The sequence below is a fragment of the Ovis canadensis genome, chromosome 13 (assembly GCF_042477335.2).
Source record: "Ovis canadensis isolate MfBH-ARS-UI-01 breed Bighorn chromosome 13, ARS-UI_OviCan_v2, whole genome shotgun sequence".
NCBI lineage: Eukaryota > Metazoa > Chordata > Mammalia > Artiodactyla > Bovidae > Ovis > Ovis canadensis.
The window spans coordinates 69,116,941-69,134,601 of NC_091257.1; the positions used below are offsets into that span (position 1 = coordinate 69,116,941).

General features: G+C 61.2%; 2 protein-coding genes across 9 annotated transcripts in view; both read right to left on the minus strand.

Moving 5' to 3' along the window:
- TNFRSF6B (TNF receptor superfamily member 6b) lies at positions 1–1,831 on the minus strand. Its single transcript, XM_069546619.1, has 3 exons — positions 1,099–1,831; positions 808–1,011; positions 1–405 (listed from the first exon to the last, which is right to left on the minus strand). Exons 1-3 carry the CDS (start codon positions 1,493–1,495, stop codon positions 116–118), a joined length of 891 nt encoding a protein of 296 aa, XP_069402720.1. The 5' UTR covers positions 1,496–1,831; the 3' UTR covers positions 1–115.
- RTEL1 (regulator of telomere elongation helicase 1) overlaps positions 1,831–17,661 on the minus strand; it is a 20,716-nt gene continuing 4,885 nt past the window's right edge. For 4 of the 8 annotated variants that reach the window (XM_069546613.1, XM_069546615.1, XM_069546614.1 and 1 more), the window contains 28 exons: positions 17,497–17,562; positions 16,704–16,857; positions 14,560–14,598; positions 14,408–14,486; positions 13,660–13,757; positions 13,202–13,257; positions 10,070–10,141; positions 9,852–9,933; positions 8,931–9,063; positions 8,694–8,807; positions 8,571–8,611; positions 8,373–8,458; positions 8,183–8,260; positions 7,756–7,833; positions 7,197–7,343; positions 6,973–7,088; positions 6,716–6,839; positions 6,482–6,629; positions 6,176–6,336; positions 5,935–6,030; positions 4,469–4,667; positions 4,142–4,282; positions 3,458–3,574; positions 3,066–3,299; positions 2,840–2,986; positions 2,600–2,716; positions 2,407–2,510; positions 1,831–2,274 (listed from right to left, as the gene is read on the minus strand). In XM_069546613.1, coding sequence (XP_069402714.1) covers positions 2,194–2,274; positions 2,407–2,510; positions 2,600–2,716; positions 2,840–2,986; positions 3,066–3,299; positions 3,458–3,574; positions 4,142–4,282; positions 4,469–4,667; positions 5,935–6,030; positions 6,176–6,336; positions 6,482–6,629; positions 6,716–6,839; positions 6,973–7,088; positions 7,197–7,343; positions 7,756–7,833; positions 8,183–8,260; positions 8,373–8,458; positions 8,571–8,611; positions 8,694–8,807; positions 8,931–9,063; positions 9,852–9,933; positions 10,070–10,141; positions 13,202–13,257; positions 13,660–13,757; positions 14,408–14,486; positions 14,560–14,598; positions 16,704–16,857; positions 17,497–17,562 — 3,108 coding nt within the window. In that variant the 3' untranslated portion in view covers positions 1,831–2,193. The remainder of the gene's footprint in view (positions 2,275–2,406; positions 2,511–2,599; positions 2,717–2,839; positions 2,987–3,065; positions 3,300–3,457; positions 3,575–4,141; positions 4,283–4,468; positions 4,668–5,934; positions 6,031–6,175; positions 6,337–6,481; positions 6,630–6,715; positions 6,840–6,972; positions 7,089–7,196; positions 7,344–7,755; positions 7,834–8,182; positions 8,261–8,372; positions 8,459–8,570; positions 8,612–8,693; positions 8,808–8,930; positions 9,064–9,851; positions 9,934–10,069; positions 10,142–13,201; positions 13,258–13,659; positions 13,758–14,407; positions 14,487–14,559; positions 14,599–16,703; positions 16,858–17,496; positions 17,563–17,661) is intronic. The other 4 variants (XR_011247946.1, XR_011247948.1, XR_011247947.1 and 1 more) reach the window with 4 other exon arrangements.

Consider the following 17,661-nt stretch of genomic DNA (forward strand, 5'->3'; position numbering starts at 1 on the left):
TTTACCAATCTGCTTTATGAAAAATAACCTTAGCGCCGAAGGGGCCGGTTCCGAGGCCTCCTTTGGTGCAGCACGAGGAGCTCGGACTGGAGTGAATAAATACCAGGAAGGGTGCTCACTGCGCCGGAAGGAAGTGTTCGCGGATGCTGCGCTCCAGCCCAGGCAGTCTGGCCGCGCGCAGTGCCTGCAGCAGCCGTACCCCCAGCGCCCCAGGCCGCGCTTCGCGGAGCTCCATGAGCTGCTGCCACAGCCTCCGCTGCAGCGCCGCGCGGCCCTCCCTCAGCGGCGGCGGCGGTCTCTGCGTCCCGGGATCCACGAGCGCCTGCTGCAGCCGCTGCAGTCTCTTGAGGGAGATGTCCTGGAAAGCCACGAAGTCGACCACGGCGTGCTCACACTCCTCAGTCCCTGCGGGAAGGCGGTGTGAGGGGGTGCCCAGTCAGGTGCCAGCGCCCCAGGAGGACAGGACAGTGGAGGGGGTCTCTGCACGCTCATGAAGGCCAAGGCGAGAGCCGTGCCGGAGGGTCTGGGGCGACCGCGGTAAACGACGAGCAAGGAGTGCGGCTCGTGGGCTGACGCTGAGAATGGGATGCGACGCGAAGGAGGCTCGCCACTCTCGCTGCCGTGCCCTCCCGCGAACCGTTAAGCCCTCGAAGCCTGTTTCCCAATGCCGGCGGGAAATGGCATCACCCACCAGTGCTGAAACCCTCAGCCAAATAGTCTCCTGGTCCGCCTCCACCGCACTTCCGGAAGCCTTTCCCAGGAACCAGCTAATAAGCCCTGAGCACCCCCACCCCACCCCCTGCTCACCCGGCGCCCCTGGCTCCAGCAGGCCGAGCTGGAAGCTCGTGCAGTTGGTGCACAGGGCGTCGTGGAACGCGGAGCCAGGCACATTGACAGCCAGGCCCAGGGCCGTGCAGTTGCGGTGTGGCTGGCACCGCTCCGAGCTCGAGCTGCTGGTGGAGAAGGTGCCCGGGGGGCACGGCTGGCACTGCGTGTTCTGGCTGGGGGTACCTAGGGATGAGACGGGGAGGCAGCGGTCAGGAGAGTCGAGGGGTCCCTATTCGGCGGAGGGTCCTCCTCGCCCCTCCCCTTACCCACCGGGAGCGGCCACGCCGGCGCCGGGCGGGCAGGACGCGTGCTCCAGGCAGAAGCCGGCGTGCTCGAAGAAACCGGACCGACAGCGGCAGGCGCGGTTGTGGGTGGCCCCGCACGGCCGCGCCTCCTCCTCACGCTCCCCGCAGATGACGTTGCAGTAGCGGCAGCGCTCCAGGTAGTTCCAAAATTGTGTGTAGTGGCGCGGCGGGCAGGCACCGCACGTCGTGGGGCTGTCCCGGCCGCAAGGCCGTTGCACAAAGGTGCCCGGGGGACACTGGTCACACACCAGCCACTCCCCCGTCTCTGCGTCCCTCCACGGGTAGGTGGGCACGCTTGCTGCCGCCCCGCGCGCCGCGAGCGCAAGCAGCAGGGCAGTCACCGGCCACGGCGGAGCTCTCATGGTCTCTATGGAGCTGCAGCTGCCTCTGGCCGCGTCCTATAAGGGTCGGTCTGGCCCCGCCCCGCGGAGCCCCGCCCGCCGAGGAGGAGGGGTCGGCGACCTAGGGACCTAGACTTTGACTCCTCCCTCCAGATCCAGTGCCAGGGTGGTCCTGTGACGGCCCCCAGCACAAATGGCAAAGGGCAGGGCCTGACGCCGTTACCAGGCCTGGCAACTGCGGGGTGGAAGGGGCAACGGCTTCCCCTTTGGACAAAACGTGAAAGGGAGACTGTCTAGATACCCCCATCCTCCCTGGCACCCTCACCCCTCCAATCAGCCCAGGACATGCAGACACGTCCAGCAGTACCAGCAGCTTTATTACATTTCTGTCACTTAGTGAACAGCGGGTCCGCCGAGGGCAGCCCCCAGGAGGGGCAGGGCTCCCTTCCTTCCTATGGGGGCTCTGACCAGAGGCTGGCAGCCATTCAAGTTCTGGGCAAGCACCTTCCAGTGGACCCACTCCAGACCCCAAGGTGACCTCAAGGCCTCTCACAGGGACCAGGATCCCACTGCCATCTCAGGGGCATCACACAGACACTGGACTGGCCTCCCCGTCAGGCAGGCTCTTTGGCCCACCCCCAGCCAACAGGCAAGTGTCCAGGCAGTGCCCCAGGAGGGGCAGCCTCAGTGTCCGCAGAGTGCCCAGAGGGGCTCCATGTTCACTGGGGCTCTGGCCAGAAGACCTGTGCAAGGGTCTGCTTTCTGGTGGCAGCACGGCAGCCAGGGCACTTCCTAGAGACCTGTGGAGATGAAGGGCTGGACACACTGCCAGGAACCCCCTACCACCCACCCTTCAGCCCCACTATGGGGGGCAACCCCTGCTGGCCGTGTCCACAGGGTCACCACCGTGTCCACGGGGACTGGCTACCAACCTGGAGGTGCTGTCGCCAGCAGGCCTGGCAGCGGAGGAAGTCACAGGAGGGGCACTTGAAGAAGACCACATCCTCTGCCCTGCAGCCTGCACATGCCACTCCCGCTGCAAGGGGTCCGATGTGAATGCCATGGGCCTGCTGCATCCCAGCCCCCACTCCCAACAGTCCCTGTAGCTCCTCCCAGGAGACCTACCCCACTCCAACTGCGCCTGCCCGCGGGGAAAACTGAGGGGCGAACCAGGAGCCCCTGTGTCCTCAGCCGTCCTCTGCATAAGGAAGGACGAGATCTTGCTCTGGGTCTTCCTGAGGCCTAGAGACAGGATGAGGCAAGTCTGAGGGTGCCTGGCGCCTCCCTGCTGCCCACCTGCCCACCTGCGAGGGTTGAGGGGGACTGGATGACAGGGCAGCAGGAGCACCAGACAGGTGGCCCTACCTGGACTGGGGGCCTCGCGGACAGGGTCAGAGGGCATGGCAGGGCCCCCTTCCTGGGGTCCTGGAGCCTGGGTGCCTGGGCCACTTAGGTCCACACACATCTGTCGGAAGCGCTGTTTGTGGTGTGGCCGCACGAACATGCCAAACCCTGCAGAGAGCATGGCTCAGGCTGGTTCTGCTGCCAGCCCTGCTGCCTGCCCCTACCCACCCCCACTCTAGGCACTTGCTCTGTAGCAGGGGCAGGTCCTCAGGCTTCTCGGTGGTGAGTGCAGCCACCACAGCCACCACCTTCTCAAAGTCATCATCCTGCTTATACGTGGTCAGTGCTGTCAGAAGCTGGCTGTAACCAGCAGCCCCCAGGGCGCGGCGGGCATCAGCAAGGTAGGCACTCACAGCAGACGGGTGCTGCTTCTCAGCTCCAGGGGCTCTAGATCCCTTGTGCAGTGGGCAGCTGGGGTCTCCTGATGGGACAGTGACGTGTTTCAGTCCAGCAGTTTCCTAGGAACTCACACCAACCTGCCCTGCTCTGGAGATCAGAGCCATAGTGGCCCCTGGCGACTTCTCCCCAGGGTCTTCCTGCTGCTCCTGACTCTAACCTGAGACCTCTTCAGATCAGTACCTGCGGGGAGTGGCCCAGAGGCCAGGTGGGGCCGGCCCTGGTTCAGCTGCTCGCGAGAGTCCAGTTGCCTGGTTGCACCCTGGGACACAGTCAGCTTGGGGTCAGACTCCTTCCTTCCTGAAGAAACGAGAGAGACAAGCAGCCGTCCCATTGGTCCCTGAGGGTTCAGGGGTGCCCCAGGATGGACAAGGTCTATTTCAAGGGGAGACCTGGCCTCAAACTCTTCTCAGGTCACTAGAACAGCCGGGAAGGGTGGGGCTTCTTTCCTGGGGGGCAGGCACAGGGCGGGGTGTGCAGAAGGTGACTCAGGCTGGAATCTTTGATCCCAGGGCCCCGTGACGACTATCCTGGGGGAAATCTTGTCCAGAGGTGGGCACTTCCTTACATGGGGAGAGCAGCTCCCAGGCTCTGGATGTGCAGGGCCCCTCCAGGTAGAGACAGGGAAGATGGGTCTCCAGGACTCCCCAGACCCAGGCTCCATGAGGCCAGGACTCCCCAGACCCAGGCTCCATGAGGCCTGTGCCATGTGTGCTCCAAGGGCCCATGGCCCCTGCAGTGGGGTCACCTGTCTGGACTTCAGGAACAGGGAGGCTGGGCCACGTGAGGACCCAGCTCAAGAGCCAGGCACCAACTCTCCTCTAGGACCTGAGTCTGAGGGTCCCACCCAGGCAGAGGACAGCTCACCACTGGAGTCCAGGGCCGGTTGTGCCCCCTGCCTCTGAGAATGGCCGTGCTTGTGCGGGGAGCTGCAGCCTTGACCCGTCAATTGGAGGCAGACCTCCTCAAACTGCTGCTTGTGGTGGGGCCGCACGAACTGATAGAAGCCTGTGGGGAGGGGAGGGGTGGGGCTCTGGGCCTGCGGGTCCCCAGAGCTGCAGCCACCACTGGGGGGCCACCTGCATCTCTTCCAGGGAGCAGGTCAACCGCAGACCCTGGTGGCCCCCACCCCACAGCTTCAGCACAACCTCCAGGGCAGGACCCTCAGTGGGCAGCCTGTGCAAGCCAAGGCACCTTGGAGCAGGCTGTGCTTCTTGGGGTCCTCAGCAAAGAGGGGGCTGAGGCGAGCAACCAGGGCCTCAAGGTCATCGGAGCTCTTGTAGTCCCGCAGAGCCTGGGTGAAGGTGTCGAAGCTGGCCTGGCTCAGTGCCTGCTTCACAGCCACCATGAACAGCTTGGCCCTGCCCGTGTCCGTGCTGGCTGCCGGGATCTCCTGCGCACAAATGCCCAGCACCTGTCAGGTGGTGCGGACCCTTCCCATCCACAGGGACAGCGAGCTGCTGTTGGGGCTGCCAGGGAGGATGCCTGGCTGGCCTGGCCCAGCTGGGATCACCAAAGGTAGCCAGGAGGGGCCAGCAAGTAAGGTTGGCTTCAGCCGAGGTGGTCAGGCCTGCCAAGCACGGCGGAGGGACAGCACAGGCTCGCCCTCTTGGCTGGCAGTCCCTGCTCCTCTGCTGAGCTCCCAGCACCCACAGCAGGGGCCGCTGCAGTGGGCACTCCTGGCTTGGACCATCCGCTCACAGCAAGGGACACTTCTCGATGTGCCAGACGTCCAACATTCCTGTGCCCCACTTCCGCCACACACCCCAGTACTGACCCCAGACCCTCAACCAGGACCATCTAGGCTCCCAGGCTGTCCCCTAGCTCTGCCTGCAGAGTCCCAGGCTCCTGGCACCCAGGCCACCCCCTCAGTGTCAGTCCCCTGGGCACCGCCCGGCTCTTCCCAGAATCAAGGAAAATGGACAGAGGCAGTGGCATCTGGGGCTTTCCGGAGCTTCTGGGACTTAACTCAGCTGCTCTTAACTGCTTTTATCCGAGGCTGGGAACACCACACTCCTCACACGCAGGCACGTCAGCCTACACGCTCGTGCCCAGCCCAGCCCAGCCCAGCCCAGCCCAGGGGAGACAGCCCAATTATAGGTGCCACCTCAAACCTGCCAAAGGGCCAGGCCTGGCTCCTGCCCAGCGGGGAAGACGGAACCTTCTGGGAAGAAACGAGCCCATGGGCCTGTGTGGACTTCACCACACTACCCAAAACAAATGCAAAATGAAAAGCCTGAATCTGACAAGTCTGCAGGACTCCAAAGTGTGGTGGGAGTGCCCTGAGTGGAGGGGGGGGGGGGGGGGTGTTGCCCAGGGACCCTGGGAGGAGACATGAAACTGGCAGTGAAGGGCACACAGGCCTCTGAGCTGCTTCAGAGAGCTGAGTGGAGATCGAGATATTCTTACAGGAGAATTGGGATGGGGTCAGAGCAGGTGGGATAGGAGGTGAGTGCAGTGCACGCCACGGGTCTGTCGCCCCCATGCACCCCTGCACCCAACCTCAGGCCTGCCTAACTTCCTTCCCTGGGCCCCAGCCACTCCAGAGCCCGCCCCCCAGCAAGGACAGACAAGTCAGGCCAGTGCACCATTTGCACCATTCAGAGCCACACAGCCAGAGGCTCCCTCCAGAACCCCGCGTCTGCCAAAGGGTCACATACCGGACTGCCGACCAGCCTGACTTTCCTCCTCCTGCCACGCTGCTCCTCCGCTGGCCTCTTCTCACGAGGGCCCAACAGGGTGGAGCAGCCACAGGCCTGAGGGCGACACAGCTGTGTCTGACCCAGGTCTCAGGGCCCCAGAGCACTGACATTGCTCTGAGCAGCAGGGCACCCTCAGCCCCCCTGCACAGAACCAGGGGCCAAGCCATCCACGTCCTCTCCAGAGCGCCCAGCCCCTCACCTCCTCCTCTGCAGGGAGGGCCTCGTTGCCAGGCCCCTCAGCCAGTTGCTCATTGTGTTCCAGGGCAGCCAGCAGCCCCGCAGGCCTCCGCTGGGCACGGACGGGCTCCTGCTCGTACTCCACACACAGGCTGCCCTCAGTATCCTTGGTGACTGGCGAGCCTGCAGGATTGCACGTGGGCAGCCAAGTCCACCAATGCCCACCAGGCACTCGGGTCATCAGTCCCAGCATGTCACCCGCCTGCTGGAGGCGGCCCGCCCTCCACCCTGTGGGCCCCACCCGGCTGTGCCACCCCGTTACACACACCCATGTGTCGCTGCCTCAGACTGGGGACATGCACGTCCAGACTTGTGGCCTTCCTGGTGGGGAGGGGGCCTGGTGACACGGACACTGACACAATGCCTTCTCCTTCGCCCAGACCTGGGGCAGCAGCCCAAGGGGCTGGCTCAGGCATCTAGACAGTCACAGGTGGTCAGGGGTCACAACCGGCCCATCCCCCGGGTGGGCATGAGGGCACATCCAACTGGTGCTGGGACTCACAGTCTTCTGGGCCACACGGAAGAACTGGGCCACGTCTCGGATGACATGGCCAAAGCTATCATACACCTTGACGTGGGGGCGCACCCAGGAGGGCAGCTGGGCTCTGGTGTCTGCATGGGCAAACCTGCAGGGTGGTGGGGCCTCAGTCTAGGAACCCCACATCCCCACCGCCCACCCCTCTGGCAGACTCGCCAGAGGGAAGAGCCGGTGTTGGGGGTGGGGGCTCTGGCTCCAAAGCTTGGTGGGAGGGGCTGCACCTGTGGTCACAGAGAAAGACGGCCCCATAGTCGTGGCGATGCCGGATCACCCGCCCGATGGCCTGGTTCACAGCCCTGGATGCCTGCTGCCGGTACCAGTCGTGCCCAGAGAGGAACTGAGGGGGGGCGGGGAGGGGCTCCGTCATGTCAGCTGGAGCACTACCAGCCCACTCCCAGCCCCGCCCCTCACATGGTCCCCAGCCCCACCCAGCTCCACCGCTCACCTGGCCCCCAGCCCCGCTCTGGGCCTTCATCTCATCCAGGAACTGCATCTTAAGGAGAACCCTGGGGTCCATGCGGGGTGGGTACGGGAGGCCTGTGACGATCACTCCACGGCCATTCATGTCTGCGAAGTCCAGTCCCTCACTAGCCTGGAGGGCAGCAGGTACTTTTTGCCCCTGTCTGTCTCCATCAAGCCCAGGACCTTCCCTAAGGGTCCCCCTGTGCCTGAACCCTCATGGCCACAGGCCTCCGGCATGAGCAGGGTGAAGAACCCTCCAACCTTGAACCAGGCTGGATCTGGAGTCCCAGGACCCCATGACCATGTCCTCATTCCCAGAACCTCCTATGTCCTTCCTGCCCACTCCAGGACCCCAGGGCCCACCCCCTAAAACCAAAAGGACCACAGCTTCCCATATCTGCTGGACCTGGGGCTTGAGGGAAGTGACCAGCCTTTCCTGCCCATGGTGCAGCCCCAGGTCAAGAGCCCTCAGTCCCCTTGGGCACAGGGTTAAGGTGGGGAGGAAGGGCAGGAGTGTGGGACCCAGTCCTCTGAGGCCTCACCTTCCCCCGGCACACAGCCAGGAAGATGGCCCCACTGGACTCGGGGGCAGCAACTCTGGCATAGAAAGCCTCCATTACCTGGAAGGGGAGACTGGTCAGCCAAGCCCGGCCCCTGACCCCTCCACCTCCTTGAGCAAGCCCCAGGAATCACCCTCCGAGACAAAGCACCCAAGCCTGGAGGCAGGCCGGCAGGCCCAAGCAGCTCCTTCACGGCACAGCTTCCAGGCCAACCTGGACTGGCACCCAGCACCTGCTCACCGTTCCTAGAAAATACAGTCTGGGGCTAGAGCAAGAGGGGTGGGGTGGGGTCTGCTGCTGTCATCCCTGAGCCCAAACTTCCTAAAAGGCCAACAGGACCTCAGCCACGCAGGGCCTGAGGGTGGCCTGAGCCCAGGGCAGCCGGGGGTGGGAGGCCTGGGACCCGGACCTCCGAGAAGCCTCCTTTGCTCCTTGGTTCCACGAACAGGGGCTTCCGGACCTCCAGCTTCCTGGTGAAGTCATGGGCCTACGGGAGGAGACTTCTCAGATAAGGTGTGCACCTGGCCCTCCTACAGACTCTTGGCCGTTTGGGCTTTCCCTCCACACCCGTCCCAGAGAACACTGGAGGGGGGACGCACCCGCCAGAACTCCAGGCTTTTCTCCATGACCGGGTAGGAAGGGAAGAAGACCAGGAGCCCATGCGGGACCACGCGGGAGATGTTGCCTGCAAGTGCCATGGCCTGGGTCAGCGGGACAGGTGTCGAGAGAGCCCCTCCACCCACCACCCCCAGAAGACCAGGCAGGACAAGGAGTTGGGGGGGCACCCATGCACTCACTCAGCACCTTCCCCAGGGAGGACAGGCACTCATCAGAAAACCTGCAGAGAACCAGGGGGCTGCTGCCATGAGGGGCCAGTACTCACTGCCCCCCTTGCCCAGCTGGTCCACCAGGTCCCCTACCGTCTGTCGAAGGCAGAGCTCAGCTGGGCTCCATCGGGGCCTTTGGGGATGACCCCCACCCAGATCTGGTGCTGGCTGATGACGTGGGGGTTCTCCAGGCAGACTGGGAAAGGGCTGGAGGGAGGCAGGGGATGGCCCCTGTGAAATCCTGAACCCCAGCACCCTGCAGCCCAGGGCAGGGGACTGGCTTCAGGACGGCCACCCCCACCCCTGGGGGACACAAGGACCTGCCCTTACATCTGCATCTCCAGGCTGAAGGAGGCCATGGGGGCCAGCGTGCCACTGGTGAGGATGAGGGTGCGGACACCCTGGCGGACCAGCTCACGCATGCTGTGCCCAGGGCTGAAGCACCAGTAGCTCAGCACCTTCCCTGCAGGGGACGCACATGAGGCCCAGCTGCCAGCCACACAGTGACCAGCCTCCCCAACACGTGGCGCTGGGCCCTGAGACCCGGGTGGGCAAGTCTGCCCAGGGGCCTGGCTGAGTCAGGAGATGGGCCTGGGGCTGAGTGCTTCCTCGGGAGCCCAGGAACAGCAAGCACACTGGAGAAGCTCCTCAGCACCCCGGAGTCAGAGGAGGGCTCTGAGGTCACTTCCAAAGAGATCAGCCCACTCCAACCCCAGAGGTCCCTGTGGCTCGGGGCATGAAGAGCCAGTCCCCTCCCTACACCAGGTGGGACTGCAGAAGAAGGAGGGGCTTGGGCCCACAGCTCCCAGAGGCAGGAAGCCAGTACAGATGCCTGTGGGACAGACATGCCTGCCTGCCCTCCGTGCTCCACAGACCGAGATGGGAACAGCAAACGCGGATGCTGGCACTGCGACTCTGGGATCACAGCCACATCACAGGCCAGCAGTGACACTTCCAGAAGTGAACCAGAGAAGGCTCTTCCAACCTTTAGGATGGGACCTGCCCTCAGTGGAGAGGGTGGAAGCGGACCAGGGCCCATACTGTCCCAGGCCAGCCCGCCCCAGCTATGACAGGAGTGACCACGGAGGATGCTGGGGACCAGGAGCCCAGCCTTGGGGCATCCTGGCTTCTCTATTCAGACTCTCAGAAGACAGGTGGGTGGCTGGACTAACAGGCGGCCGGGAGCCCACAGCTGGACAAGGCGCCACCCCAGTTCAGGGGGAGCATGTCCCTGCCCACGAGGAGCCGTACCTGGCTTTCTGGCTGCCGTGGTGTTCCAGACATCTGACTGCTGAGCTGTCCTCCGGTGACCCGCATCCAGGTGGATGTGCACCTGGAGGGGTGGAGTGGACAGGTGTCCCAGGAGTGCATGTGTGTCCCAGGCCCCGCTCAGGAGCCCATCCTGGAGGCAGCCCCACCTGGTAGGACTGAGATCCCACCCAGGAGCCCCACCCTGGAGGCAGCCCCACCTTGTAGGACTGAGACGCCAGCCCCACCATGGGAACAGGGTCACCTTCGGCAGAGTCCACGCTGAACACAATCTGGAAGGCAGAGATGAGGGATGAGGTGAGCAGGACACACCTGAGACTGCCTCTCCTGACATGCTGCTCCCACGCAGGAGAGACAGGCACTCAGGGCATGGTCGTCACCTGCCACTGCCTCCAAGCCAAGAGGCTGAGGGGAGAGAGCTGCCCCGTGCGATGCAGCGGTCCTGCTGGCCCCTCCTTGGCCGCCAGTCCACACCTCTCATGGGCACCAGGCCCAGGTCAGCAGCTCGCCTCCCCCTCCCCACCAGGGCTGGCTCAGGGCCAGGGCAAATCTCAGTTTACTCAAGAACTAAAAGGATGAAATTAATCCCTAAGTAAAACAAGCGGAATTATACTCTTGGTGAACGCAACAAGCCAAGAAAAAACAACAGCAGGGATAAATACTGGGGCAAAAAGTACAGAACACTAAACATTACAAACAACATGACTGTCCACTTAGAAAACCCAGGAAACAGAATAACAAACATTTTGAATGAAAAGAAAACTTAGTGAGACAGCTTCACACAAGACCAACAGATACAAGTCAATAGGTTTCCACACACAAGCACCAGTGCATTAAAACGATCCCTTTCTCAACAGCAACAAAAGTATTTAACATTGGAAATATGTAAGACACAGATGTCACTTTCTCCAGAACAGATGGTACAGCCGCCCTGGAGAGCAGAGACTGAGCCTCAGGCAGCCCTCTGGACATCACAGAGCCCCGGCTTGCCCCCAGACAGCCCGAAGGTCCAAGAGTCATGGCCAAGGCTCAAGAGGCTCTTACAGAAAAGGAAGAAGCCGACAGAGAGACAAGGCCAAGACACATGTAGAAGGGACAGTGTGTTCCACAGCCTCGCACCCCCAGGGGCCTCACGCTGGGCTGGACACTGACCACAGAACCTCGACTTCTACCCGGTACCTATGAGAACAGGAGGCCAGCACCACCAGCGGCTGGAGGCAGAAGCTTTATCCACCACACCTTCCTACAAATGGGTCAGCACCCTGTTTGCGGCAAACTCCTGCAGGACCCAGGAGACGTGGGCACAGGGCCAGGAGGAGCAGCAGGCACCCTGCGGCCCTGTGTGAGACCCCAGGAGCACGGTTCGTGGGCACAGTGCAGCCTATGAGGAGTAAGCACCAAGGGCAAGAGGAGCTTTAAGAAGCTTTTCCATCGTCCAGATGGCAAAACACCTGGCCTAGTAATTTACCCAAGTATCTCCCTGCAAGGACAGGTCCACACACATGACTCCATCCCAGGGCGGAGGCCACGGTGGCAGGTAAGGCCATTTTGGGGCCATGGCTTCCTTTGCAAACCCATGCCGTGGCCCCAGAGCAGCTCCCACACTTCAAGGGATGGGAGAAGTTTCAGACCCCATTGCGGTCGCCCTGTGCTGAGTGGCGTAGACACGGGTCGGGGGAAGGGCCAAGTGCGGCTCCCCCATGGCTGGGCTCCAGCACCAGCCCGCTGGCAGCTTGGCACTCCACCCTGGGGGCTCTGTCCCGTCTGTGAGGCAAGAATGGGGCTGGAAAGGCAGCCAGGCTCACAGAGAATGACACTCTAGAGTGTGGTCCTTCAGGCCTGGGCTCTGCCTGCTTCCTCGTGGCACTTCCGTGCCAGGGTAGCGGGCGTCCAAGGCCTCCACCATCTGTGGGGTGACCCATCACGCCTGCTGGGTCTCCAGGAGTCCCAAGTCCCGACTGCAGGGCCGTGGCCCTGCCCTTCCAAGCAGATCCTCCTTCGTGGCACGCTCTGCCCATCCCTCCTGCCCCTCCTCACAGGGCCCTGGGTTCCAGGCCTGTGCAGCCCCACCCCTCCCCGGATACCCTTTTATGGAGTGGGTTCCTCCCTGCCCCAGACTCTCTGGAGCCCAAACACCACTAAGCCCATGGCTTTGGAATCTCCTTTGGCAGCTGCTCTAAGTGGCCCCCGCAAGTGACTCAGCGTCCTCTGCTGCCTGAACTGCCTGTAGGCCATTCTCTTTCGCTGGCACGTCCTGTCCCCTCCAGCTGGAGGAAGTCTGACCCAGCAGTTACTCATCTCACATCCCAATATGACGAGCACCTGTGGGTGCGGCCAGGAGCCCCACGGATGCCACCCATGCAGTAGAGCGGAAGAGGGCATGTGGCCTTGGAAACACAGCAAGGGCTGGGGAGAGGGACAAGGTGGGGTGATAGTGACAGGCGCTGCCGGGCAGGTGACCCAGGGCCTCAAGCCCACTGAGCCCATTCGCAGCTAGGGACCCCCCCACTGTGAGCCCTTGCGGCATGGGCAGCCACACACACGCCACACAGGGCCTCTGGTGCCCATGTCCCAAGGAGCAGTGGCCATGGAGGGGCCTCTGCTGAAAGGCCCAGAGAGGAGGAACAAAGGCCCTGAGCCACCCAGCTAACAGAAGACAGGCCCTAGCTTGCCCACTTGAGTGGAGGAAGTGCCTCAGCTGAGCCTGAGGAGGATGGCACGTCAGGGGCAGGAGGTGGGGACACCAGCAGCCCTGAAGCATGTGATAGCCTAGGGAAGGTGGGGTCTCCACGGGGCCAAGAGGGCCTCGGCTGCCCCACCTCCAAGAAGATCCCAAAGCCCAGAGTGAGGCTGGCCTGGCCCAGGGATGTGCAACCCACCACTGATTCCAACACCAGCCCTAAGCCCCACCAATGCTCACAGGCGTCACCTGGACACACTCACCCCATCCATGACTGGACACCCTCTGGGTGAGGCTGGCCCAGCAATAACAGGGCACAGGGCACAGAGTGCCCCTCTTCCCCCCCTACTCTGGGATCCACTTATCATTAACTTTCCCCTGAAGAGCTGTGTCAGCAAGAAACGAGAAGAGCCAACAGCTGGCCAGGCCTGTCTGAAAATCCGGGGGACCCACTGCCCACCTGGTCCCATCCTCAAGGCCTGAAGCAGGTGCCCAGAGTGAGAGGAACCCCACATTGTGGGGCTGACCTGAAGCATGTGCTGGGGCAGCTGGCCCTGCCGCCAGTCTAGCACCACCAGCAGCCCACAGATGGAAGCCCCCACCTTCCATCCGGGAGAAGAGGCGCCACCTGCTGGCGGGAGTCAGTCCCTACCTGGATGATGTCCGCCAGCTTCTGCAGGCCCGCCGTGTTGGTGAACAGCCCGGCACCTGTGGGGGCAGCGGAGTCGGTGAGGGGCGTACCCTCAGAAGACAGTTCTCCCCTCTTCCCAGGGGGTCTCCTTTGGGTCAGCAGGACAAGCACAGAGGCTGCTGGGGTTGCCCAGGGCCCAAGAGCATGGCAAGGCTGGGTGCCCCCAGGGAGACCAATGGGGAGTGGTCCTGGGGAACCCTCTGGGTGGAAACAGCACGGAGGTTTGGAGAAGAGAGTGGTGGGGCCCACAGTTCATTGGCCACCCAGCCCCTCAATGCTCCTTCCTGAAAGGGGCTGACCAGGAAGACTGCTCTTTATGGGACACATGCCATCAAACACGCTATGGACTCAGCCTCCCAATCAGAAAGCAGTCAGTGGGCCAGAGGAAGGGGCGGCCCCAGTGTGTGGCCGGGACTCACGTCCTGCCAGGTGTTGGATGAGCTGGTCCAGGGAGTCAAGGATGCAGCCCTTGGTCTGAAACGTGATCTGGGCCTCAGCAAACAGCTCAAAGATGTAGCTACAAGAAAGAGATGGCTTGGCTGCACTTTGGGAACCTGACAGCCATTAAGGCATTTTAAGTTTCCTTCACATGCAAACAAGCTCTGAGCCTCCAGGGAGGCCCAAAGCTGGAGGGGAGTGGCCTCTCCCCTCAAAAGCCCCCAAGGGGAGGAAAGCAGTCTGCTTGAGACCTGCACACCCAGAGAAAGACCTGGGCTTGGGGCTCATGTCTCAGATGGAGGCCTCTCTGGAGTGGAGGCTCTGGGCAGGGCATCCAGGGAACAGTTCTGGAAAAAGAGTCGGCAGGAGGTGGGTAGTGGAAACTGCTGAGGAAACCTGTGAATGTGCGAGCCTAGGAGACACCTGGGCCATGTGGGGAGCAACTGGGCCCTTAGAGAGTCTGAGCAGGCGGGGCTCAGGGCCCGCATCCTGAGCTGGCACAGCTGGCAGCATGCCAGGAGTTACACCTGCTCTTCCTCACAACAGAAGGCGGTGCTTCATTCTAAAAGGCAACTGCAGACAGAGGGCTGGACCAGAGGAGCGAGTGGTCCCAACTTTCTCAAGGACCAAACGAGATGCTGGCAGCCACTCCAGGGCCTCTAGGATGGGGAGACTCCCTGCACTGTGACTCAAGACATTCCCCGCATACCTGCCCACTCTGGCCCTCACCTCCCAGGCTTGGTGACACCACTGTTGCCTCCAGGCAGCTCCACAGCATCGATGGCCCCCTCCAGGCGAAGCAGAATCACTGTGGCAGGAAGGGGCTATCAGGTTGGGGCTGTGGGGGTCCAGGGCACAGGCAGGAGAAGAGGGGCACTTACTCTTCAGCTTGGCAAGGTCTTCCAGCTCCAAGTTCAGCCCTGGGGAGGGAAAAGTGCACATCCACAAATCTACCTACCTCCAGTTCCACCGGCTGCCCTCAGGAGCCAGGATGCTGGCATGGAGGGCAGAATGCCACAGAAGAGAGCTGGCCCTGAAACCCGCGCTGTCCCAGTTGGACAAGAAGCAGCAGCCTGAGCTGCGTGGGGGCAGGGGGCCACCTTCGGAGGGACCCAGAGACACACAACAATCATGGTTCTGATCTGCATTTCCCTGACGACCAATGGGCTCCATTTTTCGTGAGCATATGGACCATCTGTGTCTGTTTATATCTTCTGCCCATTTTAAAACTGGGTTGGGCGGTCTTTTTGTTAAGAGTTTCTTCTATACTTTAGGTACAAACACCTCATCAGATATATTATTTGCAAAAAATTCCTCCTGTTCATGAAATATTTTTGGTTTCTTTCTTATTTATTTTTGTGCTGTGCTGTGTCTTTGTTGCTTGCAGGTTTTTTCTAGTTGTTGCGAGCAGGGGCTACTCTTCACTGACTAAGTCAGCTCTGTGGCAAAGGGACTTGGAGGCGCCATGATGCTGAGACCTGGAGATGGGGAGATCACCCTGGATTGTCTGGGGACCCTAAGCAGGATGGAAGGTGGTCAAAGGGTCAGAGAAGATGGGGCACTGCCCTGAGAAGCTGGGAAAGGCCAGGAGACAGAGCTTCCTCCACAGCCTCCAGTGGAGCCGGTGCTGAAGACCTTCCCCGGCTTCTGGGGGCCATGAAAGAACACATGTGCTGCTTCAAGCCACATCTGGGTATTTCCTTCAGGAGCACTGGGAAATGAACACAGCTGTGACGTGTGCTATCACGTTACAAGATTCAATTACCTTATATTAAAAAAGGCTACTTAAGTTAACATGTTCTGGATTGAACTGTGCCCTCCAGAAAGTTATGTTCAAATCCTAAACCCTGATCCCTGTGAACGTGACGTTATCTGCTGACACAGTCAGTAAGGATGAGGTCCTAGTGGACTGGGCCGGGCATTCACCTGGTGACTGATGTCCCAAGGAGGGAGGACATGGTGTGAAGATGGAGCCAGACTGTAGTGATGCGTCTACAAGCCCAGGTCTGCCAGCAGCTACCAGAGCTGGGGCGCATGCTCCAGGAATCGCAGAAGGAGCCGCCCGGCTGACACCTGACCCCAGCACTGCCCGGGTATAGCACTTAGTTAGGGCAGCCCTGGGAAACTGACACAAAACATGGAGTAACACAGAATAATTTGTTATTTAGTTTCTTAGTTTCCACCTCTAACACAATTAACTATCTGTAGATGTAACTTATGAAAACAAAGCTTAGTAAATTTCCAGAACTGCAAGTTTAAGAACCTAAAGGGTCCTGAAGCTGACATGTCTGAGAACTGTGTTAAACACACAAAGCCGTTTACAAACCCACCCTCCCCCCAACACAACCTGTGAGCACAACAAGAGAGAATCCGAGACCCTCACGGGCAGAAGCAGGCAGCCTGGTGGGAGAAGGGGCCTCTGCTCCCTCTGGAGTCTGTCCACATATCCCAGTCCCTGCAAGGGACTGGGAAGTGAGGGCTATTAACACCCTGCTGCAGCTTGTGTGAGGACACAGTGGGATGTGGAAGATGCCCACAGGGCAGGTGTGAATGCCACAAACCCACCACAACTCAACAGTGAAACCCTTGCTACCAAGTGGTCCGGGTGAGCAAAACGTGGATTACTAACTACCAAAGGTCATGCAGAATCCACACACTAACCACACACACACGCTAACCACGTCCACCAAGACCTCTACGCACACCCTGATCAGACAGAAAAAGGGGGTGAGGACTCCAAGAAGAGAACATTTCACACACACAATGCTCGCAGGTTGTTACTGAACATCCCTACAGCTAACACCCCTGGTTTTCACGTCTACTCAGAAGTAGACCCACGCCCCAGGAAGATGGTAGAAAGGACTTGAGGAAGTGCTGACTCGTTGGGCTACCCAGCCCCCTAGTCTGTGAGGCTGAGAAGCTACTTACACAGACAGACAAACTGATGTTTCCAGAAGCCGAACGGAAAGAAGGGTGCTGGGCAGACTGGCCCCCGTCCCGCCTGTGGTCCCCACTGCGAGCTCACCTGACCCGGCGGAGTCTGCACTGAACTCCGGGTGGAGCTCGGCCTGCTGCGCCACTTTGGTCTGCTCCTCCAACACCTGGTCAATCACGTCCAGCCCCGAGGCCACGTCGTGGGGCGTCAAGTCGAAGGACGCGGCCTCCTCGCACATCTTCTCCTGTGAGCCCAAGTCCACCTGTCATGGGGCTCCAGGAGGCAGACGTGGGGCGGGGGGCAAAAGGAAGATAAAGTGAGAGCCCCCCAAGCCCCACACTATGATCTCAAGGCCAGCTCTCAAACTGGCCCAGAGGTGACGTCTGGTCCAGACAGTGTTGAAAAACTATTTTGTTTGAGTTGCCATTATTAATAAATTTCCCATTAAACTCTGGCTTCTAACTACTCTAGAGTCAAAACCAGCCCACTGGGTCCACTGTCCCCATGGCAACAACTGCCTGGAATCAAGTGGGACTGAGGGTGACCACCTCTGTCCCAGGATGCCAGGCTCCCCAAGTGGTCTTCCTCCAGCACCCCGGTCAGGGCCCACCACTCCTGGAGACATGGTCCCTGGGCCCCGGCAGAGGCCGCAGAACAGGTGGGGCGGAGCAAGCAGGTGACGGAGGCAGCCAACAGGGACAAAGGGAAGAGAAAGATAAGATGGCAGGAGGAGTCTGGGGTCTTGTGTGGAAATAGCGGGCACAGGCTGGAAGCCCGCCTTGCTCATTTGCTTGGTCCTGATAGTGGGGCACAGGGGTCTGGACAGGACGGCCCAGCTGTTCTGTGTGAGGAAGGGGATGTTGGGAGGCCCGCAGACACTTACCACATTGTGAGCTTCATCGAAGATCACGACCGTCCCCTTCAGGTCGATGCTGTGTGCACGACGACTCTACAGCAAGAGTGGGACGTTGGGCTGGGGCTGATATGCCCGGGCTGCCCTGTGGTGTCCAGCGGGAGGACACCAATCCCGGGCAGCCCCTCACTCCCG